The 25,503-nt window shown below is 44.8% G+C and overlaps 1 protein-coding gene across 1 annotated transcript in view; it reads right to left on the reverse strand.

Annotated features, from left to right (window-relative positions):
• Window positions 1-13,605, reverse strand: part of LOC147975701 (uncharacterized) — a 29,676-nt gene extending 16,071 nt beyond the window's left edge. Inside the window, exons 1-3 of the mRNA XM_087520545.1 lie at window positions 13,486-13,605; window positions 13,282-13,387; window positions 13,040-13,200 (exon numbers count right to left, since the gene is read on the reverse strand). Coding sequence (XP_087376671.1) covers window positions 13,040-13,200; window positions 13,282-13,387; window positions 13,486-13,605 — 387 coding nt within the window. The remainder of the gene's footprint in view (window positions 1-13,039; window positions 13,201-13,281; window positions 13,388-13,485) is intronic.
• Window positions 13,606-25,503: the final 11,898 nt, after the last annotated feature.

Here is a 25,503-nt window from a genome sequence, read left to right on the forward strand (position 1 = left end):
GAGAGCTTAAGTATCAATTGTTCTTTAACAAACTGTAACGTCCTCGATGCGGCTATAGCTCCCACGTGTCGAGGCACGACTTAGAGGCATAACCGCATTGAAAGCAATGTCGCAAGTTAGGCAATCTTCACAACATCCCATGTAATATAGATAATAAAAGGGGAGATACATAGTTATAGGTAGAGGGAGCTAGGAGAGTCCAAATGAGGTGTGGTTTTCGGCCACGCGATCGTGATCGAACGCTCTAGATGATGGAGAGGGTTTTGGAGGGTTTTGGGCCAAATTGGAGGGGTGTTGGGCTGCAACACACAGGAGGCCTTTTCGGTCCCTCAGTTAACCGTTGGAGTATCAAACGAAATCCAAATGGTACGAAACTTGACAGGCGGTCTACCGATAGTAAACCAAGGCCGCTTGGTAAGTCTCGGTCCAATCCGGAAATGTTTAGTCCCCACACACGAAAGAAAGGTAGAAATGACCACGGGAGGAGAACAAAGCGCCGGAATGCAAAATGGACAACGGGGAAAATGCTCGAATGCATGAGATGAACACGTATGCAAATGCAATGCACATGATGACATGATATGAGATGCATGACAATGATAACAACACACGGAGACAAAAACCCAAACCCGAGAAAATAAAATAACTTAAGGCCGGAAACGGCAAGAGTTGGATTACATATTGGGTAAATCACATCCGGGGTGTTACAACACTCCACCACTACGAAAGGATCTCGTCCCGAGATCTAGGACTGAAAGAACGCCGGGTACTCAGAACGGAGGTGATCCTCGCGTTCCCAGGTAGCTTCACGGTCGGAATGGTGTGACCACTTGACTTTGAGGAATTTGATTGACTTGTTGTGAGTCTTGCGTTCAGTCTCTTCAAGAATAGCAACTGGGTGCTCCCGATAAGAGAGATCTTCTTGGAGCTCAATATCCTCGAAGTTGACGGTGCGGTCAGGAGTCTTGAAGCACTTTCGGAGCTGAGAGACATGGAACATGTCATGAACATTTGCAAAGTTTGAAGGAAGCTCGAGTTGATAGGCGAGATCGCCTCTCTTGCTGACAATCTTGAAAGGTCCCACGTATCTAGGGGCAAGCTTCCCTTTGATACCGAAGCGACAAGTACCTTTCATAGGAGAGACGCGGAGGTAAACATGATCTCCGATCTCGAAAGCCAAATCACGATGCTTACTATCATAGTAGCTCTTCTGGCGGGATTGGGCTGCTTTGAGGTTATCTCGAATGACTTTGCACATTTCCTCTGCCTCTGTGATTAAGTCATTTCCGAGAAGCTGACGTTCACCGGTTTCAGACCAGTTGAGAGGGGTACATCACTTCCTACCATACAGAATTTCAAAAGGGGTCTTGCCCGAACTTGCTTGAAAACTGTTGTTGTAGGAGAATTCAGCATATGGAAGACAATCCTCCCACTTCATGCCGAAGGAGATCACACAATCCCTGAGCATATCTTCAAGAATCTGGTTGACACGCTCGACTTGACCGCTAGTTTGAGGATGGAAAGCTGTGCTGAAGCGGATGTTGGTGCCCATGGCCTTCTGAAAAGAATCCCAAAACTTGGAGGTAAAGATGTTGCCACGGTCTGAAGAGATCACCTATGGAATACCGTGCAGAGAGACAATCCGAGAGGTATAGAGTTCCGCCAATTGAGCTGCAGTGATTGACTCTTTGATAGGTAGAAAGTGAGCCACTTTAGTAAGTTTGTTGATGACAACGAATATAGCATCATTGCCACGCTTGGACTTTGGAAACCCAGTCACGAAGTCCATTTCAATGTGGTCAAACTTCCATTCTGGAATGGCAAGAGGTTGGAGGAGACCAGCTGGCCTTTGGTGTTCTGCCTTCACTCTTCTGCAGACATCACATTCATTCACGAATTGAGCAATCTCGTGCTTCATTCGAGTCCACCAATAAGCCTGCTTGAGGTCCTGATACATCATCGTGCTCCCAGGGTGGATGGAGAGGAGAGAATTGTGAGCCTCGTTCATGATCACTTTACAAAGTTCACCTTTGGGCACAACAATACGATCCTCGAAGAAGAGAGTATCCTTGTCATCAAGGCGGTAGCACTTGTACTTGGGTTGACTCTTGGCGATCCCAATCTTCACCTTTTTCACCATAGCATCAAGAAGCTGGGCTTGGCGAATCTGGTCTTCCAAGGTAGGATAGACTTGAAGGTTGGCGAGGAAACCTTGAGGAACAACTTGCAGATTAAGTTTGCGGAAAGCTTCACAAAGCTCGGTTGATAAGGCTTGAGAATCAGACTGTTGCAATAAGCCTTCCTGCTCAATGCGTCAGCAATCACATTGGCCTTGCCTGGAGTATACTCGATACTCAGATTATACTCTTGAATCATTTCGACCCATCGAGTTTGCCTGAGGTTGAGATTAGGCTGAGTGAAGATGTACTTGAGACTCTTGTGGTCAGTGAAGATGTCCACTTTTCTTCCCAATAAGAGATGTCTCCAAGTCAAAAGAGCATGCACAACTGCCGCCAACTCAAGATCATGAGTGGGGTAGTTCTTCTCATTGGGCTTCAACTGGCGAGAGGTATAAGCAACAACTTTCTTCTCTTGCATCAAAACTGTGCCAAGACCTTGGAGAGAGGCATCGCAAAAGACCTCGTACGGCTTGGATTCATCAGGCGGAGTCAGAACTGGAGCAGTGATCAATTTCTCTTTCAAAGTGTTGAAAGCAATGTCACACTCCGGAGACCAAACGTACTTGATGTGCTTCTGGAGAAGATTTGAGAGAGGCTTCGTGATCTTAGAAAAGTTTTCAACGGATCTTCGGCAATAGCTTGCGAGACCGAGGAAGCTACGGAGTTGCTTCACGTTCTGAGGAGGTTCCCAATTCACAATTGCAGACACCTTCTCAGGATTTACCGCAATGCCCTTGGCAGAGATGATATGACCAAGATAAAGAACCTCATCGAGCCAAAATTCGCACTTGGAGAACTTGGCGTAGAACTTGTGTTCTCTGAGCTTATCGAGTACCAAACGCAAGTGCTTGGCATGATCTTCCTTGTTCTTCGAGAAAACCAGAATGTCGTCGAGATAGACCAAAACGAAGTCATTGGTGTAGGCGTTGAAGATGAAGTTCATCATGCGAGAGAAAGTCGGAGGAGCGTTGACGAGGCCAAAAGACATGACAGTGTATTCATATGAACCATAGCTTGTCCTGAAAGCCGTCTTGGGAATATCTTGCTCACGGATTCGAATCTGATGATAACCCATACGGAGATCAAGCTTGGAGAATACTTGGGAACCTTTGAGTTGTTCGAATAGCTCGTTGATGTTGGGAAGTGGGTATTTGTTCTTGATGGTCTTCTTGTTCAATGGACGGTAATCAACACAAAGTCGGTCCGTTCCATCCTTCTTCTTCACAAAAAGAACACCACAACCCCACGGGGAAGAACTAGGCCAGATGAGACCCATTCTCTCTTGAATATCGAGTTGCTTCTTCAACTCCTTCAACTCTTCAGGTCCAAGCTTGTAAGGACGCTTGCACACAGGTTCCGTGCCAGGCTCAAGATCAATAACAAATTCGAATGGCCGGTGCGGAGGCATTCCTGGAAGCTCTTCTGGAAAGACGTCTTGATATTCGCAAACGACTGGAATTTGCGAGATAGCATCCAGTTCACCCTTCTCATTGAGAGAAAACAGACGGATGGTATCATCACGAGCAGCAAAGACAAATACCTCCTCAGACGAATGAGTCAATTGAATCTGCCTGGCTGCACAATCAAGATGCGCCTTGTGCTTAGAAAGCCAATCCATTCCGAGAATAAGATCAATATCCGAGTTACCAAGAACCACCGGAGAAGAGAGAAACTTGTAATCGCCCAATGTGATAGAGACATCCGGGACGCAATTGTTAGAGGTCATTTGCTTGCCCGGAGACACAATCTTCAACGGAACAGGAATCCTTTCGGTCACAAAATCATGCTTGGCAACAAATGGTGTTGAGATAAAAGAAAGCGATGCACCAGTGTCAAAAAGAACTTAACATCGTTAACAGGAAGGTTACCCATAATCACATCTGGCGAGTCCTCTGCCTGAGCTGCATTCAGCAAATTGACCTTGGCGTGCTTGGGGTTATGCTTGACCACAGCTGTACTTGTTGGAATAGTGACCCTTCTGTTGGCACTTGTTGCACGTGACCTCTGAAAGCAGACGGTGATACGGAGCACTTGATCTTGGAGCTTGAGACGAAGTCTTGTTCTGAAAGCCAGGGTTGGGTGGGTGGGAAGATCCACTGCCACCTTTGCTCTTCTGCTGATACGGCTGACGGAACGGAGGAGGAGGAAGCCAATACTTCTGCTGCTTGGCCACTTGAGTAGAGGAAGAAGGAGTAGCATCTCTGACTCGCTTCTTGGAAGCATCACGCCTCAGTTGAGCGGCCTCTTGCTTCAATGCCATGTTGTAGAACTCATCGTATCTCAAGGGCTCTAAGAGAACAAGAGCTAGCTGAATTTCTTCTCTGAGACCACCCCTGAACTGGTATATCATGCTCTTCTCATCAGGTACGTCCTGCTTAGCAAAGCGGGCGAGCTTCTGAAACAACTTGTTGTAGTCATAGACAGACAAAGAGCCTTGCTTCAGGTTGCGGAATTCCTCACGCTTGCTTTCAACCACGCTCTGGGGAATATGATGAGCTTTGAAGCCTTGACGGAATTCATCCCAGGTAATCACACGTCCTCCTCTGGAATCCTTGTACTGCTGGAACCATTCTGCAGCTTGATCTTTGAGTTGGAAGGAAGCGAACTTGACGAAGTCCTCAGGCCTGATGTTACTGCACTCAAAATGCTTGCACAGATCCACGAGCCAATCGTCAGCATCAGTTGCCTCAACACAATTGCTGAAAGTCTTTGGCCCGTTAGCAAGGAAGTGGTTGAGTGTAGCAAAGTGATTCTGATTGTTGCCTTGGTTCCCTTGGTTGCCTTGATTGCGCTCTTGAAGAATTTGCATGATCAACTGTGTGTTTGCATTGGTTGCGGCCATCACAGCTTGCCATGCCTCCGGAGGAGGTGGAGGTGGTGGCGGATCTTGATTCTGATTCTGATTGGTGCTCTTAGCGGGAGCCATCCTAAAGAGGTTGACCACCGTTAGCACATAGACAGATAACATGAAGCTGAATCCAACGGAATGAAAATTGCAACATAAAGTCTTCACATCCGAACAAAATGAACGAATGCATTCCTCTTGAAATGGTCACATATCCATAAATTGAGAAGCCACTTAGAATTTAGGTAGAGAAATAAATCAACAAGGTACGGATCAAGAACGAATACTCGGTAAGAAATCCCAATCTCAAACCAATTATCCGTGGAAGAAGAACTAGAGCTATAAGAATTCCCACCTATGAAACTCCCGAACCTTTCCGGTTATGCAATCAGGTGTTGGGGATACAGGGGAAGCATAATATCTCACCCAAATCTAGCAAATCCTACATCCAGCTGTATCCATCCTTCAACACATAACCGAGAAAAACTTCGGAAACCATCTACCTCAACCTTCGAAAAGCATCCGTTATACAAGTTATGGCGATACTCCCGAACTCCCGCCCCAGTACTGGGTGGCGTCGAGCTTATCTCACCAACGAACTGCATAAAAGAGATTTTCGATGTCGGCGTACTAAACTCGGGTATTCCAGAACTGCAACGATAAAATTATGACGACAACACCTCAGAGCTCAACTCCCCGGGACACTTCCACAAAACCCCTGACAGGAGGCACCAAGACAATGTTCTCGTCATAAAACCATCGGAACGATTCCAAGATACCCGCGTGATCCTAAAAAAAATTTAGTGAAATTTGAGAAGAGAAGAGTCAAAACTCTACGTCGGGATGCCTTACCAGAGCGATGAGGAGACTAGGAAGTAAAAAGAATTCCTAAACTCTCCGATATATAATTCCTAAATGACTCAAAATATTTTTCTAGACACAACTCGGCTGCTAAAACGATCAAGCAATGGGGCTCCTAAGGTCGGGGAAGGCTCTGATACCAACTTGTAACACCCTCGATGCGGCTATAGCTCCCACGTGTCGAGGCATGACTTAAAGGCGTAACCGCATTGAAAGCAATGTCGCAAGTTAGGCAATCTTCACAACATCCCACGTAATATAGATAATAAAAGGGGAGATACATAGTTATAGGTAGAGGGAGCTAGGAGAGTCCAAATGAGGTGCGGTTTTCGGCCACGCGATCGTGATCGAACGCTCTAGATGATGGAGAGGGTTTTGGGCCAAATTGGAGGGGTGTTGGGCTGCAACACACACGAGGCCTCTTCGGTCCCTCGGTTAACCGTTGGAGTATCAAACGAAGTCCAAATGGTACGAAACTTGACAGGCGGTCTACCGGTAGTAAACCAAGGCCACTTGGCAAGTCTCGGTCCAATCCGGAAATGTTTAGTCCCCACACATGAAAGAAAGGTAGAAATGACTACCGAAGGAGAACGAAGCGCCGGAATGCAAAACGGACAACGGGGAAAATGCTCGAATGCATGAGATGAACACGTATGTAAATGCAATGCACATGATGACATGATATGAGATGCATGACAACGATAACAACACACGGAGACAAAAACCCGAACCCGAGAAAATAAAATAACTTAAGGCCAGAAACGGCAAGAGTTGGATTACATATTGGGTAAATCACATCCGGGGTGTTACACAAACATCACCCTGAGACTATTATCCCGCCTGCTCCTTCTTTGTTTAATTTTGTAGGACCCTACCTCATTACATGGGCTGCCGTCCAAGCTTACAAGAATCCTGCACCAGCCCCAGAACAGGAACCACAAGATGAACCTCCACGACAATTTGTTTATTCTTGGGATCCAGAGATGACTGTCAGCCAGTGGCAGTCAGAGTCTTCTTCTTCATCACAATATGATCCCAAATATTCCTCCTCGTTACAGTACGACCCCAACAACTATTATTATGGATATCCGCCGGGCCAGCCGTGGCCATAGACCAACTTAGGCCAAAAACCTAAGCTTGGGGGAGTACTAATTTCTCACCGACATTACATTCATGTTCACACACACTCATTACTAGATGTCGGTGCTCATACTTTTTCACTGTAATATCCATGCTAGTTTATTTTCTTTTTCCTGCTTTCTTCTTGTGTGCTTGTTAAACCTTAAGAAAAACCAAAAAAATAGTAGTAGTTTATTTTTCTGCTGTAGTAGTAATAACTAAAAAGAAAACCCAAAAATATTTCCCGTTCTTCTTTTGCTTGTTGGGAGCTTTCCCGTGTAAATAGTTGTATTTCTTTTCTTTTCTTTTGGGGGTCAGTAGGAGAATACCATAATTAAGTTGTTGAAGTGGCTCTTATATGCATTATTGTTGATTTAACCAAGAGCCCATATTGCCTTGTCTTCTCCTGTTTATTGAATGCTCGCAGATTCCAGCTTAGTCCAATGCACGTACACTCTTATTATTATTCACACCATTTGGTCGTGCAAGTGAAAGGCAATTATGATGATATATGATGGACTGACTGAGATGAGAAAAGCTGGTGTGAACTCGACCTCTTTTGTTTTTGTAAATATGATGAGTCCCTCGTTCTTGATTCAACTTATTATGAATAAACATGTTTGCAATGACAATTAGAGATCATAGTTGCTTGTGCCATGCTTGATTAGCTATGAGTTATAATGGTTTACCTTGTGTGCCAACTTGCTATTGAGATGATTATGATGTGGTATGATGGGGTGGTATCCTCCTTTGAATGATTTAAGTGACTTGACTTGGCACATGTTCACGCATGTAGTTGAAACAAATCAACATAGCCTTCACGATATTTATGTTCATGGTGGATTATATCCTACTCATGCTTGCATCCAATGTTTATTAATTTTAATGCATGTACATGGCTGTTGTCGCTCTCTAGTTGGTCGCTTCCTAGTCTTTTGCTAGCCTTCACTTGTACTAAGCGGGAATACTGCTTGTGCATCCAATCCCTTAAACCCCAAAGTTATTCCAGATGAGTCCACTATACCTTCCTATATGCGGTATCTACCTGCCGTTCCAAGTAAATTTGTATGTGCCAAACTCTAAACCTTCAACTAAACATTCTGTTTTGTCTGCTCGAATAGCTCATGTATCAACCAAGGCTGCCCTTATCTTCCGTGCTAGGCGGGTTATTCTCAAGAGGAGTGGACTTGGCTCCTCACTCACGAGAAAATGGCTGGTCACCGGGATGCCCAGTCCCATGCTTTATGCAAACTAAATCAAAATTAATTGCAAACAAAACTCCCCCTGGGACCTGATGTATGTTGGAGGCACTCGTTGTTTCGAGCAAGCCATGGATTGATGCTTGTTGGTGGAGGGGGAGTATAAACTTTACCATTCTGTTTGGGAACCGCCTATAATGTGTTTAGCATGGAAGATATCGCCATCTCTTAGTTGTTACGTTGACAATGAAAGTATACCGCTCAAAATACAATTTATCTCTATTTCAAAACTGAGCTCTGGCACCTCTACAAATCCCTGCTTCCCTCCGTGAAGGGCCTATCCATTTACTTTTATGTTGAGTCATCGCCCTCTTATTAAAAAGCACTAGCTGGAGAGCACAGCTGTCATTTGCATTCGTCACTATTAATCTATGTTGGGTGTGACTATGATTGGATCTCTTTTACCATGAATTACAATGTCTAGTCAGTCCTTGATCTTTAAAGGTGCTCTGCATTTATGTTTTGCGGTCTCAGAAAGGGCTAGCGAGATACCATCCTGTCATATCATATTATGATTGTTTTGAGAAAGTGTTGTCATCCGAGATTTATTATGATTGCTCGCTAGTTGATTATGCCATTGATATGAGTAAACATGAGACCTAAATGTTACTGTGAGTATGGTTAGTTCATAATCTTTGCTGAAAACTTGAATGCTGGCTCTACATATTTACAACAACAAGAGCAAACAGAGTTTGTAAAAGTTTTTCTTTATCACTTTAAGTTTATCAACTGAATTGCTTGAGGACAAGCAAAGGTTTAAGCTTGGGGGAGTTGATACGTCTCCGTCGTATCTACTTTTCCAAACACTTTTGCCCTTGTTTTGGACTCTAACTTGCATGATTTGAATGGAACTAACCCGGACTGACGATGTTTTCAACAGAATTGCCATGGTGTTATTTTTGCATAGAAATAGAAGTTCTCGGAATGACCTGAAGATCCACGTCAGGGGGGGGCTCCACCTATCCACGAGGGTGGGGGCGCGCCCTACCCCCCTAGGCGCGCCCCTTGCCTCATGGGCCCCCTGACGCTCCATCGACCTCAACCCTGACTCCATATATTCACTCTCGGGGAGAGAAAAACCAGGGAGAAGGATTCATCGCGTTTTACGATACAGAGCCGCCGCCAAGCCCTAAACTCTCTCGGGAGGGCAGATCTGGAGTCTGTTCGGGGATCCGGAGAGGGGAATCCGTCGCCATCGTCATCATCAACCATCCTCCATCACCAATTTCATGATGCTCACCGACGTGCGTGAGTAATTCCATCATAGGCTTGCTTGACGGTGATGGGTTGGATGAGATTTATCATGTAATCGAGTTAGTTTTGTTAGGGTTTGATCCCTAGTATCCACTATGTTCTGAGATTGATGTTGCTATGACTTTGCTATGCTTAATGCTTGTCACTAAGGGCCCGAGTGCCATGATTTCAGATCTGAACCTATTATGTTTTCATCAATATATGAGAGTTCTTGATCATATCTTGCAAGTCTATAGTCACCTACTATGTGTTATGATCCGACAACCCCAAAGTGATAATAATCGGGACCACTCCCAGTGATGACCGTAGTTTGAGGAGTTCATGTATTCACTATGAGTTAATGCTTTGGTCCGGTACTCTATTAAAAGGAGGCCTTAATATCCCTTAGTTTCTAATAGGACCCCGCTGCCACAGGAGGGTAGGACAAAATATGTCATGCAAGTTCTTTCCATAAGCACGTATGACTATATTCGGAATACATGCCTACATTACATTGATGAATTGGAGCTAGTTCGGTGTCACCCTATGTTATGACTGTTACATGATGAACCGCATCCGGCATAATTCTCCATCACCGATCCATTGCCTACGAGCTTTCCATATACTGGTTTACGCTTATTTACTTTTCCGCTGCTACTGTTACAATCACTACAAAATACCAAAAACATTACTTTTGTTGTCTTTACTTTTGTTGCCGCTACCACCACTATCATATTACTTTGCTACTAAACACTTTGCTGCAGATACTAAGTTTCTAGGTGTGGTTGAATTGACAACTCAGCTGCTAATACTTGAGAATATTCTTTGGCTCCCCTTGTGTCGAATCAATAAATTTGGGTTGAATACTCTACCCTCGAAAGCTGTTGTGATCCCCTATACTTGTGGGTTATCAGTAATCATGGCAGTAATCGCCCCATGGACCGAACCCTTCATGGCCTACCTTAATAGGCGAGAACTCCCAGAAGACCAGAATGTGGCTCGATGCATTGTTTGTCGTTCGAAAGCCTACAAGGTTCATGAAGGAGAACTCTACAAGAAAAGTACTACCGGAGTCCTTAAAAGATGTATCTCGGGAGAAGAGGGACAGCAGCTCTTGGCTGAAATCCATGCTAGTCTTGGCGGTCATCACGCCGCAGCTCAGGCCCTCGTAGGTAAGGCCTTCCGTACTGGTTTTTTCTGGCCCACGGCTCGAGCAGATGCACAAGACCTCGTCCAACATTGTGTAGGATGCCAGATTTTCGCCAATCAAAGCCATATGTCACCTACCGCCCTACAAACAATCCCCATTACTTGGTGTTTCGCGGTCTAGGGGCTTGACATGGTTGGACCCCTGAAAGGGGGAAGCCATAAGAAAAAATACATGCTAGTCATGGTAGATAAATTCACTAAGTGGATAGAGGCCAAACCAGTTAAAACGGCCGAAGTTGGACCAGCGATAGACTTCATATCCAGTGTCGTACACCGTTATGGTGTCCCACACAGCATCATCATCGATAACGGCTCTAACTTTACAGCCGACGAAGTAAAAACCTGGTGGGCCAATCTGGGCATCAAGCTCGATTATGCCTCTGTCTATCACCCTCAAACTAACAGTCAAGCCGAACGGGCTAACGGCCTGATAATGAGTGGCATTAAACCCAAACTAGTGCGATCCTTAAAGGAGTCAGACAAACACTGGGTTGAGGAGCTTGACTCCGTACTTTGGGGACTGCCGACCACACCCAATCGCACAACCGGGTACACACCGTTCTTTATGGTGTATGGCGCAGAGGCTGTCTTGCCCTGCGATATTATTCACGACTCACCTCGAGTACGCATGTGCGAAGAGAGAGAGGCCGAGCTCGATCGACAAGATGACTTAGACGGACTGGAGGAGGAGCGCGATGTCGCAAAAGCTCGCTCAGCATTCTATCAACAACAAGCTCGAAGATACCAAAGTAGAGAAGTGCGGGCCAACACTTACAATGTCGGTGAACTCGTTCTATGCCTACCAGAGAAGAAAAAGGACAAGCTCAAGCCCAAATGGGAGGGTCCCTTCATTATAGATGAAGTTCTCATTGGAGGAGCCTATCACCTTCGTAATGCATCGGACAATCGCTTAGAGCTGAACCCTTGGAATGCTGCCAGACTCCAAAGATTATATGCCTAAGTCCGGACTCACAGTTTGTTACCCTTGTTCTCTTTTTTTTCTTTCTTCTTTTCATTTTTATACGATTTCTAGCCCATGTTCGGATAAACCGCACACTTAAGGGGTATACATCCTTAAATGTACATACCACCCCCCCCCAATACCTGGGGGCTTCTTGTCACAGAAGCTTATTATAATTTTTCGAGCATCAAGCTCACCGTATATATGCGTCGTCTTCTCATATATATGTCTTTTCTTCGCCATTATATGCACCTTTATGACTTAAGTTTTTGCCAAGCTGGGTTGCCTGGATCCTGTTCTTATGCCCTACATTCCCGTTTGTTCGGCTAGGGCATAAAGGGAGCACCTCTGCGATTGTTACAGCCGGGTTATCTAGACGTGTACCTCAGATGGGTGAAGCCGGAAGCTAGCGTTCTTAAGGGAATAATAGATCAGCGAACAAAAGATGAACTGCACTCGTTGCGCTGCAAGCCCCCAAAATATAAGGTACTGTGATTTTTAGCATCACAACTCAGGCGTGCACAACAACGTACGCTGGCCCAGGGAAAGGAAGCCTTAACGGAACTATTCTCTCTGGAAGATGTTTCTTACGATCAAATGTAATATAACATAACTCCCCGAATACAAATTGTCTGTTCAAGCAACTATGACCGGACTGCTTGGTTTTTGAACATACTTCAGTGTTTACCACCAGTACTGTATTCGGAAACACTCCAAACTTTGGATTTAGGAGGTTAAAGCGGAAGGTCTGCCATGACAATCGTTTTATAATTCGGCTAGAGATACATTTGTCGATAAAAGTACATTACTACTTGGACTCGAAAACTTCCTCCTCCTCTAAACCATCTAATAAGTTGTCTAGCTTACAATCCTGCTAAGAAAACTTGGCGACTATCTTTACTTGGTCATATACTAAGCTAACAGGAATTTCCTATCCATCTGGTCCCCGAGGCCCGACCTGGGCCTATGATTCGGATCAAGTCCGGTGTATCATGTTTTCACCATGGCCCAGGCCTCTCGTGCACCTTCTCGGCATGCTGATATCTTCCATAGTCCAAAGCGGCGACGAGCTCCTTTGAATAAATTCACGAGCTCCTCCATACTTCCTGGAGGAGAATCGGCTGGCCATAGAGCTTTAGCAATGTTCCTCATTGCCCTCCAGGCTCGCTCATGCACTCTGGACAGCTCTTGTAGCAGATCGCCTTGAAACCTGGACACCTCTTCTTCGGGCTGCCCAGTCAGCACACCTACAGGAAAAACTTGTTTACACCTCGCATTAGGGAACTGTACGAAAGTAAGGTTAAAGGCATATGAATATGCCGCGTTTCAGCTTTCAGTTCTCTTTCAAGGCATCCGCCAGTTGGGCCCGTACGTCCTTCAGCTCTTCGGCTTGCTTGGTGTTAGCATCATGTAGCTTGTTCTTCTCATCCCTGGTCCATGTAAGTACACGTTGACCAGCGGCATCTTGCCTTTCTGTATGCTGTTTATCCGCCTGCACAGCCCTTAGTTCCTTTTCTAACTGATTCGTCGATCCTACTGTCGTAAATGCAACGGTGCTTATGTTAAAACATCACAGGCATAGAATCGTATTTTCTGGACATTAGTTGACATTACCAGTCAGTGCCTTCTTGGATTTCTCTAGTTCGGCGGTGACTGCAGTTAGCTGGGACTGACACTTTTCAAGCTCCTGAGGTAGGAGGTTCTTCTTCTCCATGAGTACCTAAATTGGACAACCATTCTTAAATCAGTTGTGCCAACTACTTTAAGTCTCGAGGGCTACGGGTGCACAGGATTATTGAGCCTATACAAAAGTCTTACCCGCATATCCTTTGAAAGCTGGTGAGTGGCTCCAACAAGCCCATCCCGAGCAGCACGGATATATGCATCCGCTGAGCTGAAGGCATTGAATGCCTCTTCGGTGAAAGTTGCCTCGCTCATAGCTGCCCTCCTGCGCCGATGATTCATCGCACTATCCACTTCAGAGTTGGTAACGGATACATCATATGAATCCTTGGGGAGAGGACAATCCGGCTACGCACCTGTATCAACCCTAGTCCTTGGAACGGAGTCCGGGGTTGGATTGAGTGGTGTATGACCAGCGAGGCCTCCTGACACAGTCCGGCGTATGTTTTTCCTAAAAACAATATGGCACAGTGGGAAACATCACAATTAGGTATACCTGCCAAGGGCATATTAAAAACCATACCTTTTTTATGAAGGTGGGGCTCGGCTGTATCGCCGTCCGCTTTTCTTTTTGAAGATCCGCCCTGCGTAGGCGTCGCTTTCTTAAGGGACGTTTCGGACGCGGCGTGGCGAGACGAGCGCCGCCCCTTTGGAGCACGAGATAGTGCGATGGGTGAGGCGTGATGAGAAAACTCTTGTGAAGGAGACGTCTCCTGGGTACTTACGTGGGAGGAGGGGAGAATGCCGGGATAATCGGCAATGATGGCCACTTCCGTGTCGTCGTAGCTCGCCTAATAAAAAACCCTCCTTGAACTCTATGAATATATCTGGACCTATTCAAATCTGGGATCCAGGTCTCGAATTTGATCCTCCGTCTACGGAGCGGGGCTATAGATCCCTGCGACAACCTTCCTCCATTCCTGTTAAGAATGATCAGATTAAGTTCAACTAGGTGTGACTGAGGAAGAGGATTGAGTAAGTTTACAAAGCGAAAGCTCACCCAGCTAGGAGGGTTGTACATGGAAAAGCCCTCTCGGCACTTAAGGCAAGTAAAATCTTCTTTCTCCCCTTTAAAAAGATCAGCCAACATAGCAGCCAAGGCGGCAAAGGTGTCCGGACCCATGCGTCTGCAGCGTGATGCATCATCTTCCCCGTTGTAGTGCCACATGGGGAGTCCTCTGGATTGAAGTGGCTGAACACCTCGCATTATTGAAATCGCCATTACTTCAATTATGGATAGTCCGGATTGGGCGAGTGCCTTTATCCTGCTCATTAACTGCTTAACCTCTGCACTGTCCTCCTCTTTGAAACTCCAAGGACGCCAGTTGTGGCGTTTCTTTAACGGAGCATTGCCAAATTCACGAAGGCCTCACCGGATTGGGTCTGGGAGAACAACATCTTCGATATAAAACCACTATGAAGGCCACTCTTCGGATGCCTTGTTCGGAGTGTCGGACAGATATCATGTCCCGCCTATGCGCCATACTTCGGCACTGCCCACCTTGACTATAGATCCCTTCTGGGAGTGGGGGACGAGGCAGAAAAGTTTTCTCCACAATTCAAAATGGGCCTCGCAGCCTAGGAATAGCTCACAAAGAGCAACGAAGCCCGCGATGTGCAGAATGGAGCCCGGCATGAGATTGTGCAGCTGAAGGCCATAGTACTCCATGAGACATCGGAGGAAAGGGTGGATTGGGAATCCAACGCCTCTTAAAAGGAAGGAAACAAAGCACACTCGCTCCTCTTCTGAAGGATTGGGGAAATTTTCTGCCAGGGTTTCGCCATTTATGGAAGTAAATCCCACCCGGACGGGGACCAGGTCTGCGGGAGGGAGATATCCTTGCACCTAGAGCTTGGTCAGCTGGGCGTGGGAGACCGAGCATCTCTCCCAATCACCTTTTTGAGGGGCGTTAGGGTGTGAGGAAGAACTGGGAGCGCTATCCATGCCGGTGCGGTTTTTCTGTGGCCAGGTCTAAGGATTTCCTTGCTTGGTTGAGAATGGCATCTGAGATCCAGTCTCCTTAAATAGACGCCTTCCATAAGCCGTCAGGGTGTTATCTGTAAAAATGCTAGGACCCTTCATATTCGCCTGACACGTGGAAGCTGAGGCGATGGCGGCACAGAAGCTGAAGGGCACTTTGCGAAGCTGAAGGTGTAAGCCGGATACAGCGTCATCGCCGAAAAGCCGAATACAGTTCCTTTTGATCAAATTACTTTCAAAGGTTCGGAGGAGGAACCCGCCCTGCAATGTCGAAGACAATCTGCGTGCCCCACATATCATCATTGAAGCCTAGTTCAGGGGCTACTGAGGGAGTCCTGGATTAGGGGGTCCTCGGGCGTCCGGGATATGTGACGTGGGCCGGACTGCTGGGCCATGAACATACAAGATAGAAGACTTCCCCCCGTGTCCAGACAGGACTCTCCTTTGCGTGTGTGGCAAGCTTGACGTCCGGATGTATGGTTTCCTTCTGCTGTAAACCGACCATGTACAACCCTAGCCCCCTCCGGTGTCTATATAAACCGGAGGGTTTTAGTCCGTAGGGGCAATCATAGTCATACAGGCTAGACATCTAGGGTTTAGCCATTACGATCTCGTGGTAGATCAACTCTTGTAACCCCTATACTCATCAAAGTCAATCAAGCAGGACATAGGGTTTTACCTCCATCAAGAGGGCATGAACCTGGGTAAACATCGTGTCCCCTGCCGCATGTTACCTTCAATCCTTAGACGCACAGTTCGGGACCCCCTACCCGAGATCTGTCGGTTTTGACACCGACAGCCACCTGGTGAGCACAAGGCACCAGGGGCGCCAGGGCCCCTAGGTGCGCCCTGGTGGGTTGTGATCAGCCTAGCCCACCTCCGGTGCCCATCTTCTGGTATATAAGTCATTTTGACCTAGAAAAATCATGGGAGGAATTTCAGGATGAAGTGTTGCCGTCTCGAGGCAGAACTTGGGCAGGAGCACTTTTGCCCCCCAACAGAGCGATTCCACCAGGGGAACTTCCCTCCCGGAGGGGGAAATCATCGTCATCATCATCACCAACAACTCTCCCATCCTGGGGAGGGAAATATCCATTAACAACTTCAACGTCACCATCTCCTCTCAAACCCTAGTTCCTCTCTTGTGTTCAATCTTTGTACCGGAACTATAGATTGCTACTTGTGGGTGACAAGTAGTGTTGATTACATCTTGTAGTTGATTACTATATGGTTTATTTGGTGGAAGATTATATGTTCAGATCCAATATGCTATTTAATAACCCTCTGATCATGAGCATGATTATCATTTGTGAGTAGTTACTTTTGTTCTTGAGGTCACGGGAGAAATCTCGTTGCATGTAATCATGTGAATTTTATATGGGTTCGATATTTTGATGGTAGGTATGTTGTGATTCCCTTAGTGGTGTCATGTGAATGTCAACTACATGACACTTCACCATATTTGGGCCTAAGGCAATGCATTGTGGAGTAGTTATTAGATGATGGGTTGTGGGAGTTACAGAAGCTTAAACCCTAGTTAATGTGCTATTCCATAAGGGACCGATTGGATCCAAAAGTTTAATGCTATGGTTAGAATTTATTCTTAATACTTTTCTCGTAGTTGCGGATGCTTGCGAGGGGGTTAATCATAAGTAGGAGGTTTGTTCAAGTAAGAACAACACCTAAGCACCGATCCACCCACATATCAAATTATCAAAGTAGCGCACACAAATCAAACCAACATGATGAAAGTGACTGGATGAAATTCCCGTGTACCCTCAAGAACACATTGCTTATCATAAGAGACCGTTTTGGCATGTCCTTTGCCTCAAAAGGATTGGGCTACCTTGCTACACTTTTGTTACTATTATCGTTACTTGCTCGTTACAAATTATCTTGCTATCAAACTACTCGTTACTTATAATTTCAGTGCTTGCAGACATTACCTTACTGAAAACCACTTGTCATTTCCTTCTTCTCCTCGTTGGGTTCGACACTCTTACTTATCGAAAGGACTACGATTGACCCCCTATACTTGTGGGTCATCAAGGCTCTTTTCTGGTGCTGTAGCCGGGGAGTGAAGCTCTCTTGGTAAGTAGAAATTGGTAAGGAAAAATTATTACTACGTGCTGAAATCTATAGTTACTTGTTACTATGGTAAACAATCCTTTGAGGGGTTTGTTCGGGGTATCTTCACCTCGACCGGAACCATATTTAGTCATCCATCAACCTGCTGGACCTACTGAAAATATTGAATATGAAATTTCTTCGGGTATGATAGAACAACTGCTAGCTAATCCTTATGGAGGAGATGGAACCGAACATCCTGGTATGCACTTGATATATGTGGAAGAAATTTGTGGATTATTTAAGCTTGCAGGTTTACCTGGAGATGAAGCTAAGAATAAGGTTTTCCCTTTATCATTAAAGGGAAAAGCATTGGCATGGTATAGGCTATGTGATGATATTGGATCTTGAAATTGGAGTTTCACCAAAAAATTATCCTATGCATCTAGTTCATCATGATCGGAATTATATATATAATTTTTAGCCTCGTGAATGAGAAAGTATCGCTCGAGCTTGGGGAGGCTAAAGTCAATGTTATATTCATGCCCCAATCATGAGCTCTCAATAGAAATTATCATTCGGAATTTTTATGATTGGCTTTCTCATGATGATCGATCCATGCTTGATGCTTCTTGTATTGGTTCCTTCATGAAGAAGATTATTGAATTCCGGTGGGATCTTCTAGAAAGAATTAAATGCAACTCTGAAGATTCGGAACTCGACGAAGGTAAAGAGTCAGGTATTAAGCTTAAGTTTGATTGTGTTAAATCTTTTATGAATACCGATGCTTTCCAAAAGTTTAGCACTAAATATAGAATTGACTCTGAGATACTAGCCTCTTTCTGTGAATCTTTTGCTACTCATGTTGATCTCCCTAAAGAGAAGTGGTTTAAATATCACCCACCTATTAAAGAAGAAATTAAAGAACCAGTAGTAGCTAAAGATGAAACTATTATCTATAATGTTGATCCGGTTGTTCCTACTGCTTATATTGAAAAACCACATTTCCCTGTTAGAATGAAGGAACATGCTAAAGTTTCAATTGTGGTCAATAAAAGTTATATTAGAACACCTAAACCAGCTGAACAAATCAAGGTAGAACCTAGTGTTGCTATGGTTAAGGATCTCCTTGTTGAAAATATAGGTGGGCATGTTATTTACTTCTGTGATGAAGCTGCTAGAATTGTCAAACTCGATGAAAAAGATAAACATAGACCTGTTGTTGGCATGCATGTTGTCTCAGTTAAAATAGGAGATCACTGTTATCATGGTTTATGTGACATAGGTGCTAGTGTGAGTGCTATTCGTTTTACCTTATATCAAGAATTTATGAATGACATAGCACCCACTGAATTAGAAGACATAGATGTTACTATTAAACTTGCTAATAGAGACACCATTACACCACTTGGCATTGTTAGAGATCTTGAAGTCTTGTGTGGGGAAATAAAATACCCTACTGATTTTCTTGTTCTTGGTTCCCCACAAGATGACTTTTGACCATTTATCTTTGGTAGACCTTTCTTCAACACCGTTAATGCTCAAATAGATTGTGAGAAACAAACTGTCGGTGTTAGCTTTGGTGATGAGTCTCATGAGTTTAATTTTTCCAAGTTTAGTAGAAAACATCATAAGAAAGAGTTGCCTAGTAAGGATGAAATTATTGCTCTTGCTTCTATTGTTGTACCTCCTACTAATCCTTTGGAGCAATATTTGCTAGACCATGAAAATGATATGCATATGCATGAAAGAAATGAAATAGATAAGATTTTCTTTGAATAATGTCCTCTACTTAAACACAATTTGCCTATGGAAACTCTAGGAGGTCCTCCTCCACCTAAAGGTGATCCTGTGTTTGAATTAGAACAATTGCCTGACACTTTGAAATATCTTATCTCGATGAGAAAAAGATTTATCCTGTTATTATTAGTGCTAACCTTTCAGAACATGAAGAAGAAAGATTATTGGAAGTTCTAAGGAAGCACTGAGCTGCTATTGGATATACTCTTGATGACCCTAAGAGCATCAGTCCCACTCTATGTCAGCACAAGATGAATATGGAACCTGATGCTAAACCCGTTGTTGATCACCAACGTCGGTTAAATCCAAAGATGAAGGAAGTGGTAAGAACGGAAATATTAAAACTTCTAGAAGCAGGTATAATCTATCCTATAGCTGATAGTAGATGGATAAGTCATGTTCATTGTGTCCCTAAGGAAGGAGGTATCATTTTTCTTCCTAATGATAAAAATGAACTTATTCCACAAAGAATTGTTACAGGCTACAGAATGGTAATTGATTTTAGAAAATTAACAAAGCAACTAGAAAAGATCACTACCCTCTGCCTTTTATTGATCAAATGCTAGAAAGATTATCTAAGCACATACATTTTTTCTTCCTTGATGGATATTCTGGTTTTTCACAAATACCTGTTTCTCAACCTGATCAAGAAAAGACCACATTTACTTGTCCTTTTGGAACTTGTGCTTATAGACATATGCCCTTCGGTTTATGCAATGCACCTGCTACCTTTCAAAGATGTATGACTGATGTATTCTCTGACTTTTGTGAAAAGATTGTTGAGGTTTTCATTTATGACTTTTTGATTTATGGGAAGTCTTTTGATGATTGTTTAAGAAATCTTGATCGAGTTTTGTAGAGATGTGAGCTAGCAAATCTTGTCTTGAATTTGGAGAAGCGCCACTTTATGGTAACGACGGTATTGTTTTGGGCCATAAAATTTCTGAAAGAGGTATTGAGGTGGACAAAGCTAAGGTTGATGTGATGTAGAAAATGCCATGTCCTAAAGATATCAAAGGTATTCGTAGTTTCCTATGTCATGTTGGTTTCTATAGGAGATTTATCAAAGACTTTTCTAAAATCTCTAGGCCTCTTACAAATCTATTGCAAAAGGATATTCCTTTTGTTTTTGATGATGATTGTTTAGAAGCCTTTGAAACACTCGAGAAAGCCTTAATTTCTGCACCTATTGTTCAACCACCTGATTGGAACTTGCCTTTGGAAATTATGTGTGATGCTAGTGATTATGTTGTTGGTGCTGTTCTAGGACAAAGATTTGATAAGAAACTAAATGTTATTCATTATGGTAGTAAAATTCTGGACAGTGCTCAATGAAATTATGCTACTACTGAAAAAGAATTCTTAGCAGTGGTGTTTGCTTGTGATAAATTCAGATCTTACATTGTTGATTCTAAAGTTATTGTTCACACCGACCATGCTGCTATAAATATCTTATGGAAAAGAAAGATGCTAAACCTAGACTCATTAGGTGGGTTCTCTTGCTATAAGAATTTGACTTACATATCACTAATAGAAAGGGTGCTGAGAACCCCGTGGCTGGTAACTTGTCTAGGCTTGAAAATATTCTTGATGACCAACAACCTATTAATGATAGCTTTCCTGATGAGCAATTAGCTGCAATAAATGTTTCTCATAACACTCCTTGGTATGCTGACTTTGCTAATTACATTGTTGCCAAATATATACCACCTAGCTTCACATACCAACAAAAGAAAAAATTCTTCTATGATTTAAGACATTAATTTTGGGATGGCCCACATCTTTATAAAGGAGTAGATGGTATTATTAGACATTGTGTACCTGGGCATGAACAGGAACAAATCCTACAGAAATGTCACTCCGATGCTTATGGAGGACATCATGTGGGAGATAGAACTGCTCACAAGGTATTACAATCTGGGTTTTATTGGCCTACTCTCTTCAAGGATGCCCGTAAATTTGTCTTATCTTGTGATGAATGTCAAAGAATAGGTAATATCAGTAAGCGTCAAGAAATGCGTATGAATTATTCACTTGTTGTAGAACCATTTGATGTTTGGGGATTTGATTACATGGGACCTTTTCCTTCCTCTAATGGGTATACTCATATTTTGGTTGTTGTTGATTATGTTACTAAGTGGGTAGAAGCTATTCCAACTAATAGTGTTGATCACAACACCTCTATTAAAATGCTAAGGAAGTTATTTTCCCAAGGTTTGGAGTCCCTAGATATTTAATGACTGATGGTGGTTCACACTTTATTCATGGTGCTTTCCGTAAAATGCTTGCTAAGTATGATGTTAACCATAGAATTGCATCACCCTATCATCCTAAGTCTAGTGGTAAAGTTGAACTTAGCGATAGAGAAATAAAATTAATTTTACAAAAGACTGACAATAGGTTCCGGAAGAATTGGTCTAAGAAATTAGATGATGCACTTTGGGCCTATAGAACAACATATAAAAATCCTATGGGTATGCCTCCTTATAAAATGGTTTATGGAAAAGCTTGCCATTTACCTCTTGAGTTAGAACATAAAGCTTATTGGGCAATTAAAGAACTCAACTATGATTTCAAACTTGCTGGTGAGAAGAGGTTATTTGATATTAGCTCATTAGATGAATGGAGAACCCAAGGTTATGAAAATGCCAAGTTATTCAAAGAAAAAGTTAAAAGTTAGCATGATAAAAGAATCCAAAAGCGTGAGTTCAAGGTTGGAGAATATGTTATTTTGTACAACTCACATTTCAGATTCTTTGCAGGAAAACTCCTCTCCAAAGGGGAAGGACCCTATGTTATCGAGGAGGTTTATCGATCTAGAGCTATCAAAATAAATAATGCTAAAGGTACTAACCCGAAGGTTGTTAATGGGCAATGAATAAAACATTATATCTCCGGTACGCCTATTAATGTTGGAAGCAATATTATCCAAACTATGACACCGGAAGAACACATAAAAGAAACCTTCTGAAACACTCCAGAATCATGAAAAAGAGGAGGTACGTGATACGGTGAGTAAACGGACTCCAAAAAATCCACAAAAATATTTTTTGTCAGTTTTGGAATATTTGAAAAATTGGGAAAATAAGAAACTACCAGGAAGGTGACCCTGGTGGGCACAAGACACCAAGGCGCGCCTGATGTCGCTTGAAGCTACGTCGGTATTTCCCCAAAGAGGAAGGGATGATGCAGCACAGCGGCAGTAGGTATTTCCCTCAGATATGAAACCAAGATTATCAAACCAGTAGGAGAACCAAGCAACACAACGTAAACAGCCCCTGCACACAAATAACAACCACTCGCAACCTGACGTGTTAAAGGGGTTGACAATCCCTTTCGGGTAACGGCGCCAGAAATGGCACGTGGATGGAAGACAGTTCTAAATATTGATAGATCGAGCGCCAAATAAAATAAATTGCAGCAAGGTATTTTTGGGTTTTTGGTTTAATAGATGTAACGCCCGGATAATTAAGCTACAGTGATTCCCCGCTAATGATGCCACGTCACCACGGTTACTGTGGTAAACTCTCGATAGTTCAGAACCGAAACAAGTTCAAAATTTAAATAAAAGAAAACAATAAAAGTTTTCAAAAATTAAAACAAAAATGTTCGGTGGTTGCCAAATATTACCAAGACAATTATGGTGTAAGGTTCACAATTTTATAAAATGCCTAAGTGTTTATAAATAAATAAAAACAGAAAAGAAAATAAATAAAAAGAAAACAGAAAACAATACAAAAAAAGGAAGAGAAACCCCCCCTGGACCCTGGCCCAACTGGGCCGACCCCAGGCCCAGTCGGCCACCCCCATAACCCCCCACGCCCCGAAACCCTAACCCCCAGATCCCCCACTACCCACTCCCCCGATTCCCCACATTCTCCCTCGTCTCTCCCTCTCGCCCGATCCAATCGGGATCGAGCGCCCATCGCTGCCGCCTGGAGCACCCCGCCCCCCTGACGACGCCCGCCGCTGCCGGACCTCCACCCAGTCGGACGCCGCCCCCTGCCTCCTCCCAGGCGCCCCCACTCGACTGGATCGGGGAGGTCCCGCGCCGCCCCGACGCGCCTCGACTGCGGCGCCCATCCCCTGCGCCTTCGCCCGTCGTCGCCGGCCCGCTTCCTCTCCGCGCTCGTCCCCGTCGCCCCCCTCGACCACCGCTGCCCCGTGCCCTACGCTCCCTCGGTGAGGACACCGGTCCTCCTTCTCCCCGTCCCCTCTCGCCGACGCTCGCCTCGCCCGTGCTGCGTTCGGCCGGCGTGCCCCGCGTCGACCAAGCCCTGCTTTGCCCTTCACCGCACGCGCTGGCTGCGTCCCGCGCGACGCGCGCGCTCGCGTTGGCTGCTCCGCTGCTCCCCGCGTCACGAGCTCCCGCCCCTACCCTTCCTGTCCGCCACCGCCGACGCTGGCCCCCCTGGCCTCGCCTCCGGTCGCCCCCGCGCTCTCCTGGCCTCGCCCGTGCCTCGCCGCGCGAGCACGCGCTTGGCCGCCCGCGACCCCCCCTGGTGCTGCGTCCCCGCCCGGTGCCGCGCCGGATCTGGCCGCCCCTGGGCGTGCGCCCGTTCGGGCTGGGCGCCAGCGCCCGCACGCCCGCGCGCCCGTTATGCCCCCTGGGTCACTAACCGGGTGGCCCCACGGCCCAAAACGTTTTATTTAAAAAAAGGAATTAGGAATTAAAAAAATATATAGATAAATAATAAAAATAATAATAATAAATTAAAAAAATAATAATAAAATTAATTAATTAATTAACTAAATAATTAACTTAATTAATTCTGATTAAATTAACTAATTAAGGTTAATTAACCTAATGACTAATTAACCTAATTAACTATTGTTAATTAACTAACAGAGTATGACAAGTGGGACCCACGTGTAAGTTTGACTTAGTCAATCCCTGTGACTGCTGATGTCAGCATGACATCATGCTGATGTCATTAATTCATTTTCGAATTAATTTAAATAATTAATTAAATATCAGAAATTAATAAAATCTTTAGAAAATCATATAAAATAAACCGTAATTCGGATGAAAATACTTTATACATGAAAGTTGCTCAGAACGACGAGACGAATTTGAATACGCAGCCCGTTTATCCGCCACGCATCCCTAGCATAGCGAACACGTAACTTTTCCCCTCCGGCTCCTCTGCCCGAAAACGCGAAACACCGGGGATACTTTCCCGGATGTTTTCCCCCTTCACCGGTACCACCTCGTACCGCGCTAGGGCACACCTAGCACCACGCTTTGTCATGTCATGCATCGCTATGCATCTATTTGCTTAAATATTTATTGTTTCTCCCCCCTCTTCTCTCGCTAGACACCGGGACCGACGCCGCTGCTACCCAGTACGACTACGGAGTTGACGACCCTTCTCTCTTGCCAGAGCAACCAGGCAAGCCCCCCCTTTGATCACCAGATATCGCCTACTCTTCTCTATACTGCTTGCATTAGAGTAGTGTAGCATGTTACTGCTTCCCGTTAATCCTATACTGTTGCATAGCCTGTCCTTGCTACTACTGTTGTTACCTTACCTGCAATCCTAATGCTTAGTATAGGGTGCTAGTTTTTCATCAGTGGCCCTACATCCTTGTCCGTCTGCCATGCTATACTATCGGGCCGTGATCACTCGGGAGTTGATCACGGGTATATACTATATACTTTATACATGATACATGTGGTGACTAAAGACGGGTCGGCTTGAGGAGCACCCGCGAGTGGAGTTTTGAGGCGGAGCGACAGGGCAGGTTCCGACCACCTAGGAGAGAGGTGGGCCTGGCCCTGGTCGACGTTCGCGGATACTTAACACGCTTAACGAGATCTGGGTATTTGATCTGAGTCTGGCCATTTGGTCTATACGCACTAACCATCTACGCGGGAGTAGTTATGGGTATCCCGGCGTTGTGGTATCAGCCGAAGCCTTCGTGACGTCAGCGACTGAGTGGCGCGCGCCGGATTGGAACGTAAGCCTGCTCTTGTATTAAGGGGGCTAGTTCTGCTTCCGGCCGCGTACGCAACGTGCAGGTGTGCTAAGGGCGATGGGCCCAGACCCCTGTGCGCTTAGGTTTAGACCGGCGTGCTGACCTCTCTGTTGTGCCTAGGTGGGGCTGCGACGTGTTGATCTTCCGAGGCCGGGCATGACCCAGGAAAGTGTGTCCGGCCAAATGGGATCGAGCGTGTTGGGGTATGTGGTGCACCCCTGCAGGGAAGTTAATCTATTCGAATAGCCGTGATCTTCGGTAACAGGACGACTTGGAGTTGTACCTTGACCTTATGACAACTAGAACCGGATACTTAATAAAACACA

Source organism: Triticum urartu, chromosome 4A (genome assembly GCF_056163025.1).
Source record: "Triticum urartu cultivar PI428250 chromosome 4A, HENAU_Tu73, whole genome shotgun sequence".
Lineage (NCBI taxonomy): Eukaryota > Viridiplantae > Streptophyta > Magnoliopsida > Poales > Poaceae > Triticum > Triticum urartu.